This window comes from Urocampus carinirostris, chromosome 13, assembly GCF_059441175.1.
Source record: "Urocampus carinirostris isolate Australia breed hairy pipefish chromosome 13, RoL_Ucar_1.0, whole genome shotgun sequence".
Classification (NCBI taxonomy): Eukaryota; Metazoa; Chordata; class Actinopteri; order Syngnathiformes; family Syngnathidae; genus Urocampus; species Urocampus carinirostris.
The window spans coordinates 12,141,103-12,149,805 of record NC_142361.1 but is presented as its reverse complement, the minus strand read 5'-3'; the positions used below and the strand labels follow the sequence as shown (position 1 = coordinate 12,149,805).

The following is an 8,703-nucleotide window of genomic DNA, read 5'->3' as shown; positions in this document are numbered from 1 at the left end:
CTATTACAATGGTATTTTCTCATATTAATGTTCCTGCACCATCATCAGCACGGCAGTTTTGAATTTTGTTCTTAATTTAACTTGTTGCACTGAGAATACAATTTTATTCAATTCTATTCTATTCTATTCCATTCCATTCGTCATTGCGTTGGCGATGGAGTGACGTCACCTCGCCGCTACGCAATCGCGCATCTGCAGCTATTTTTTCCCCCAAATGGGTCTATTTTTAAACACACCGAGATGCTCCGTCTTGGTGCAACGAAGAGCTCGATAACAAATCACTCACTCCCAGGAAGACAACCTCGCTTGGAGTAAGTTTACTTCGTAGTTGGTTCGGTTTTTTTCACGAGGATTCCTTTTTTCTTTATTTTCTCTTTTTTTTTAGCCTCGATGCGTTTTTACGCACAAGCCAGTTTCAAGCGTGGGAAGCTCAAATACGCACGATGCGAGCAATGACATTCGGAAAACTCCGGTTACAAATACGATGGAGGAGCGTGTGAAAACTGACAGACCGCAAAATAATCATCCTTTCCCGATGGAGGAGCGTGCGTGAGATGTGAGGCAACCCAACCATGCACGTTGCAGATTTGGCGTGCGCCGCCCTGTTGCTGGTCATCATCGCAGTGTCTCTTCTCTCCAACCTTTTGGTTCTCATCTGCTTCGTGCACAGCCCGGAGATCCGCAAACAAGCCCCCGCACTCTTTATCCTCAACCTGACTTTGTGCAACCTGTTGCAGAGCGTCTCTAATATGCCGCTCACCTTGGTTGGCTTGCTCACATCTGGCCAGCTGCAGCAACAGCTGCATCAGCAGCAGCGCGGTTCTGGAGTGCGTCTGTGCCAAACAGCTGGATTCTTGGACACTTTCTTAACCACTAATTCAATGTTAACCATGGCAGCGCTTAGCATCGACCGCTGGGTAGCGGTGGTCTTCCCGCTGAGCTATCATTCCCGGGTTCGACACCGGGATGCGGCTGCGGCACTGGGCTACACGTGGGTGCACGCGCTGTGCTTTTCAGCAGCCGCCTCCTGGAGCTCCTGGGTGGGCTACCATCATCTGTACGCATCCTGCACGCTCCGTGGAACCGGCAGGGTGTCCAAGGGGGGTGGTCTGCAGTTTGTGGTTTTCACTTTGGCTCTGCATGTTTTTGGGTTCCTGCTGGCACTGGTAGCCATGTGCGTCACTTACTTCAAAGTGCTCCGGGTAGCTAGGTTCCATTGCAAGCGCATCGATGTCATTACCATGCAGACGTTGCTGCTGCTGGTTGATATTCATCCGAGGTAAAGGTGCAATTCTTCTTTCTTCATCTCTCCTCCTTTGTTATTCTTCTTCCCTTTCTTTCTCAAGTTTTTTCTGTTTCTTTCTTCTCCTTCTTCTTCACTCATTTCCCCCCAGGATTCCCATAATCCATTCATTTTTATTATTGTTGTGTGTTATGTGTTTCCCTTCTTTCTCATCTCATTGTTGTTTTCTTTTTTCCTTTGATCTATGTCCTTCTTTTTTGTCTTTTACCTTTTTCCTTCTTTTTCTTTTTTATCTTTTCATTTATTATTATTATTATTATTAATTGTTGTTATTATTATTATAAATTTTGTTAATACCTTTCTTTTTCCACTTGTTCTCGGCTCCTTCCTTTTCTTCTTTGTTCCACTTCTTATTTACTCCTTTTTCCTTCGTCAACCTTCTTTGTTATTTTTCTTTTAAATCTTCTTATTTACTCTCCTCCTCTCCCGTCTTCTCCTTTCTTCTCTTTCTAAACTATCTTGTTCTTCTTCCCTCTTTGTTGTCCTTTTTTTTTGGTTTTCCTTTTCCCCTCTGATCTGAGAATATAATCTGTCCTTCTTTTTTGTTTTTGACCCCTTCTTTTTCTATTTCTTCCTCATCTTACTCCTTTCTTCTTTTTAATGCTTTTTCTTCCTCTTCTTTCTTTCTCTTCTTAGTTTGCTTCTTCCCTCTTCACCTCTTATTTCTTGTTAGTCTTCTTCTACCTCTTCTTCTTTCCTTCCCCTCCCTTTGCTGCCTCTTCTTTCTAATCCTTTTCCTGATTCAATTTGCTCATTTACTTTCCTCTACTGTTCCGGCTTCCTGTCCTATTGATTTTGTTATTATTTTTGCTATTTTTCCTCTTGTTCTTATTTTTTTTTTAATTCACTTCTTGTTCATCTCTCTCTTTTTGACTGTTTAATTTACTTCTTTTTATCTATTTTTTCTTCTTCTTTTTCAACTTCTTATATCAATTTGCTTTCTCCTTCACCCTCTCTTATTTGTTATTCTTCTTCTACTTCTTTTTATTTTCTCTCTTCTCGTTTCTTCTTTCTTCTCCTTATTCATCTAGTCTTCTGTACACCCCTACGATTGATTTTCGTCCTTTTATTATTTTTATTATTATTAGTTATTATTATTATTATTATTATTATTATTATTATTATTATACATTTTGTTAATATCTTTCTTTTGCCACTTGTTCTCGGCTCCGTCCTTTTCTTATTTGTTCCACTTCTTATTTACCTTCTTTCTGCACCTTTTTCCTTCATCAACCTCTTTTTTTTTGTTTTCTTCTTTTTTTCTCCTTCCTGTTCTTCTATCAATACTACCTCTTGATCCTGTTGTTTTTGGTTCTGCCCCTTTTACCTCCTCTTTGTCTTCATCTTCCAAATGAGCAAACTGATCAGTCATCTGCCATGACTATTTTGACTGCATTATTTTTTACTAGAAAAAAGGAAAAATGAGGGAACAAATTTTCTTTATTGCAGTACGTAATCATATTTCCCAGCATGCTTTGCTGTATGTCCGCCACAGTGTTCGCCAGAAGTGCTTGGATGAGCAGAAGCAGAGAAGGCAGCGCTCCACCAACAAGATCAGCACCTTTATTGGCACATTCGTGTTGTGCTTCACCCCATACGTCATCACCAGGTGGGCACCAGTTGGGCAAAATGAGTGTTATTAAAATGACATACAGTACATGGATTGTGCAAGGACTTGCTTAATTTCTTGACATTCAACTTAATATATGGACATGCTATTTTCATTTTGATCTGCCATCTTTTGTTTTCTCTCGCTTGACTATTCAAGGTACCTTCTGCTTTCGCAAAATGTAGGTATACTAGTTGTGTTTCTCTTTTTAACAGCTTTAATTCTGAACGCTGTCTAAATTCAGCACCAGTAACCACAGAAACAAACCATTACACCTGTGAGATTTTGTAAATGATGGCCCAGTAAAATTATGTTTTAATGAAATAAAAATAATTTTCACCCTTAGGTATGCAAAAGGTTTCTAGTTCGGTCAGTTCTCAGAAGAAAAAAAAAACAGAAAAAAGACATCAATGAAGTTTGTGCTTGCAGAGAACCGGAGAGGATTTTACAAAAAGCTCCAACAGGTTCTAAATGTCTTCCTCTGAGTCCTTTCTTTTTAATAAATTTCCTAGGTTACAAAATGGATATCAAAGAACAGCATCATGATTGGCCAATAGTGACAATGATGTAAGCAGTGCATAATAGTCAAAATAACAAACAACACTGACAAAATAATAAGCAACAGTGTGTAATGATAGTCAAGATAATGAACAACTCTGACATCCTAAGCAATCTAATTTCAGGTGTCCAAAATTAAAAACAGAACCACATTATTTCTTCATTTTGAGCAAGCAGAATAAAAACAAATTTAAAAAAATATTATATGAATTGTCATGAACCGGAACAGGATCAGGACCCAAACGCATGACGTTTCACACAAGCCTTTTATTTTATGGGAAATGGGGATTCATGCACGTCGGGCAGCAGTCTGGCATGAAATGATAGGAAGCCGGAGGCCGACGAGATCGATACCAATTGTCTGAGTAGATGTCGGACAGATGGGGTCGATACCGGACAGGATGGGACAGATAGGATTGATCATGAAACAGGATATCGAAATTAAACAGGACAAACTAGACGGGAACGAAAACTGGAGAGAATAAATAAACAGGACAAAAATAGACGGGAACGAAACTGGAAACCAATAATAAACAGGAGAAAAATAAACGGGAACAATACAGGACAAAAAATACCAACAGGAAACAGGAGCGAGTAGAAAAGCACTTCTTGCGGGGCAGAGGTTTGTTGACGGTCTGACCCAGGAAGAGTGAGAGCACTGAGCTTAGATAAACGGAAAGCCAATCTGTCAACGAGCCACAGCTGGCACCACACGGGCGGGGCTAATTGGGTGCCATGGCAACCGTGACATCATTTACTCATCAATAAGCAAAAAATATATGTTGAATAAAACTTCGCAAAAATAGGTAAAATATGATCAAACTGTATAGGTATCAACATCCATTATAGTCAAGTACTATCTGCTTAAATGATGACTTCATACTGTAAAAGGATTTCTCCCAAATGCACAACATTGCACAATACAAAAGTAATAGGATAGTCAATGAGCGCTGATAACCGCAATCACTACTCACAGCGGAGAGAGCGGTGCTTAACTTGGAGCCGAATTGAATTTGCGAGGCTCTACTTACCATTGTCTCGACACTCGATCCTCGCCATGGCGACAATAAGATTTCACCTTCGCTGCCCATCGATCTTTTCAAGCATGCTTAATCATTGCCAGCGAGATGAAAGCCGTCCGGTCGGCAAAAACCGACGAGTCGGCTTCGCTATCAGTAGCGGCCATTAATTAGTATTTGGCCGCATGTATTAGCGCCGGCAACCTGTCACAAGCTGTTGGATTGGGTTGGATGGAAATAGCTATCTAGCAGAATGGAGGAGTAATTAGGGGGACAGATTAGCCACCAAACAACTAATTTGCTTGTTCCTCAAACCTGAACACAATTGGGGAGTTAGAACATTGGTTGCTTGACATTTGTAAACATTGTCACTAATCTTAATTGAATACTAGAAAAAAGGAGGCTTTTAAACTCTTAATACACAATTTAAAAAGTAGAAAATATCAATCTTATCATCCTCGGCTCAACCAAAAACAGTAATTGTCCACGCTAATAAAAAAGTATTGTAAATAGCAAACTATTTCTTTGCTATTTTTTATTTTTGACCTTCCTTGAAGAGACACTGGTGGAGCATGATGATGGACAGGAGCAGTGTGTGTCGCAGATATAAATCGATCCATAGCTTCTCTTAATGTTGCAATATCTTAAAGCAATCATTTATGTTTTGAGATTTTTAACAGATGTAAAACCAAATTATTTCGAGCTGCAATGCTTCTAGATACAAATCATCATGTTGGGAATGTTTAAATTTGAGGTTTTTGTCAGGAACCAGAACAGGATCAGGACCCAAACGCGTGAGGTTGTCACACAAGCCTTTTATTTTACGGGAAATTGGGAGTCATGCACCTTAGACAGCGGTCTGGCGTGGAAAGACAGGAAGCCAGAGATCGACGAGATGGATTTCAATCGCCTGTGTTGATATCCGACAGATGGGGTCGATACCGGACAGGACAGGCAGACAGGATAGATAATGAAACAGGATATCGAAAAATAACAAGACAAAAAAGACAGGATAAAATAGACGGGAATGAAACTGGAAACCGATAATAAACAGGACAAAAATAAAAGGGAACAATACCGGACTGGAAATACCAACAGGAAAACAGGACCGAGTCAGAACCCACGTCTTGCGGGGCAGAGGTTCGTTGACTGACTGACAATTTAAGAGAGAGCGCACTGAGCTTAAAAAGACGGAAAGCCAATCTGTTAATGAGCCGCAGCTAGAGCCACACGGGTGGGACCAATTGGGCACCGTGGAAACCGTGACAGTTTTTTATGTTTTTTTTTTCATTTATAAGATCATATCTGTACTTTGGAATTATTTTGTCAAACATTTTAGTATTTTCCGTACCCTTCTGTTTTTCTACGTTCCCATATTCACGCTTATTTTCAAACCACTTGCAATATCCACATCAATCAAGCACACACTGTTTGACTTTCCTCCCGCTCTATTGGGCACAGATTGGTGGAGCTGTTCTCACCAGAGCACATCAACACTCATTGGGGCGTGCTGTCCAAATGTTTGGTGTACGGCAAAGCGGCTAGCGATCCCTTCGTCTACTCGTTGCTCCGCCACCAGTACAGGAAAACCTGCGGGCTCCTAGCTCGCAAAATCCTCGGTAGGAGCCGGCAGGATTCCTTTCCCCCCGCGTTGAAGGCCAACGCCAGGAGAAACCGAGACGCTCCACCTGCCGCTAACGCCGCAAGCGACAGCAGCAAGCCTTCACTTGGCCAGTGAAGCAGAACCTGTGATTGTGTTTTACCCTGCTGGACATGTCTCTGTGCTTGGTTTCAAGGAAGATGTAGCGATATCTCCGCAAGTGATCATTTAGAGAGACATCACAATCATCATAGACAATCTAGGTTTACCATTGAACCTAATTTGCTTGTTTGTGAAATGTGGGGGGGAAGCCTAAGTAACAAAAAAAAATGCTACATTGCGCTTATTGGTTTAGGTCAAGAGACACCTCTTGAGTATGAAATTGGTAAACAACCCCTGCTATGTAATGATGCAGTAGTTCAATACCATTCCATTGCTACAACATTTCGTTGCTGTCAAACCAGAGATGTTAGATGATGAGTGCCATGCTTGGCCAATCAAGTTTTGGAATACAACCCATGCATTTCATTTCTAATGATGCTTGTAGTCTTTCTGGAGGATCATAATGAGAATGCCCACAACACCTAATGTGGAATGCAAATCCATGACCCTGACATTAAGAGTCCCCTGCTCTAGCGACTGAGCTAATCAAGCTAGACCTTTACTGATTGATCTCTAGTTCGAGAGAGTGAATCCGCAATTAATGGGATACGTTGGTATGGGTAGGTTGCTATAGTATGTTGATGTTAGATTATGAGTGCCATAATTGGCCAATTTAGGTTTGGTGAACTAGCCATGCATTTTATTCATGATGGCACTTGAGGTCATTACGCGATGTCCGACAAAACCTGATGATGAGGAGTCTTAAACCTTCCCAACTGAGCTAACCAGGTTATACTTATGATTGTTCATTAAATACATTAAAAAATAAGGGGAATCTGTGATGAAAGATACACTGGTATGGGGAGGTCGCTATAGTACATTGAAATAAAAATAAACATGAAATTGTGTGTTAATTGAAATTAACAAGTGCGGCATAGTTCTGTTGACAGTTATGTGCATGTACAATTTTAATTGTGGTTTGTTTTGAATCAAAACAGATTAAAAACATATTTAGTTGTTTGACAGTTTAAAAAAAAACTTTGGCATTGATGTAGTTTCCTCAAAAAGGTCCTTGCTTATTAAATGCAATTACCGTAAATTCCGGACTATAGAGCGCACCTGATTATAAGCCGCAACCACCACATTTTGAGAGGAAAACCGATTTTGTACATACACAAGCCGCACCTGTATATAAGCCGCATGCGCCCACATTCAAACATGTAACACAAACACAAAACTAATCCAAACCCGACTTCAAGTCCCGGGATTGAAACTAAATGTCCTTCATCAAAGTCCACAGTCCAAAAATTACAGCCGGCAAAATGAACGGAAAATGATACCGGTACTTAAGGTTTGATGCAGACCTGCAGAGTCCACGTCCCGTTGAAAGTAATCCAAGGAAAAAAGTGTATATTTCCAAAGGTAAGGGTGGGAAAAATATATCAGATGAACACATTTACTCACGCAACTCCTTTTTCTTTAACCAATTTTTTTACCCCCTCTTCTTTCCTTGTCTGTCCCTCACCTTTAGCGGTCCCCACCCGGCACCTCGCGTTTGTTCCGCCCCTCATTTTTCGTTCACCCGTGCAAATCAGAATAAGTGTCTAAAATAAATACAAATAAATACATTACAAAAATATACAGTTGCAAATACATATTATACATGGGTTACACATATTTACAAAGAAAGACGGTACACCGAGAGAGTTTTCAAAGCTTTAATAATAATAATATAGCTTTGGCAGGGCAGTTAATGGTAGCAACACTCGAGCGCCGCTAGATTACATAAATTGGCCGCATCATTGAATAAGCCGCAGGGTTGAAAGTTAGGAAAAAAAGTAGCGGCTTATAGTCCGGAATTTACGGTAGATTGGTGTTATTGATGTAAATGCGGAATTTGTTGTCCAACTAGCCATATTCAAAATGGAGGCAAAACTTAAATGAAAATCCTGGATTGGAAGAGCCATGTGTTCTAAAGGAATACTGTTTAACAGGACGTCCATCGAGACTTTATAGCGCCTCATAGCCATGGCAATGAATGACACAATTCGATCCACTGTGATGAGAGTCAGGCATGAGTTGTAAAGTGCCTTCCAGACCATGAACTCTCATTAAAAAAAGTTTTATCATTTGACACCATGAAGGTGGAAGTATGCACCGAGTCATTTTAGTGGAGGTTTATAGTCGTCAAAACAGGGTAAACTGTAGCAAGGATTGATTCTACCTCTTGGCTCAATAGGGAACTGTGACCAACCTGGATGTTGACTATGAGTTGTTGAAGTGGGAGTAATATATATCTATTTTTATCAAACTGTGTACACTGTTTGCAAAATGAGTTGGTGTGTCAATAAAGTCTGTGTAAATCACTTTTCAATGTGTATGTTTAACTACTGCAACATGCACGCACACCAGTGTTGAAAATGATAGATAGATAGATAGATGGATAGATAGATAGATGGATAGATAGATAGATAGATAGATAGATAGATAGATAGATAGATAGATAGATAGA

At 40.2% G+C, this 8,703-nt stretch overlaps 1 protein-coding gene across 1 annotated transcript; it reads left to right on the top strand.

The window, feature by feature from the left end:
* The first annotated feature begins 251 nt into the window (after positions 1-251).
* LOC148353748 (G protein-coupled receptor 26-like) lies at positions 252-8,537 on the top strand. Its single transcript, XM_088351053.1, has 3 exons — positions 252-1,279; positions 2,799-2,912; positions 5,951-8,537. The coding sequence occupies exons 1-3, from the start codon at positions 573-575 to the stop codon at positions 6,225-6,227; spliced, it is 1,098 nt and encodes a 365-aa protein (XP_088207179.1). The 5' UTR covers positions 252-572; the 3' UTR covers positions 6,228-8,537.
* Positions 8,538-8,703: the final 166 nt, after the last annotated feature.

What these genes read in the sequence shown, in the direction of transcription:
- LOC148353748 (XM_088351053.1), top strand. Translation starts at nt 573, where the DNA reads ATGCACGTTGCAGATTTGGCGTGCGCCGCCCTGTTGCTGGTCATCATC. An exon ending in CTGGTTGATATTCATCCGAG is followed by an intron (nt 1,280 to 2,798) that starts GTAAAGGTGCAA and finishes TGTCCGCCACAG; the next exon opens with TGTTCGCCAGAAGTGCTTGG. An exon ending in ACCCCATACGTCATCACCAG is followed by an intron (nt 2,913 to 5,950) that starts GTGGGCACCAGT and finishes TATTGGGCACAG; the next exon opens with ATTGGTGGAGCTGTTCTCAC.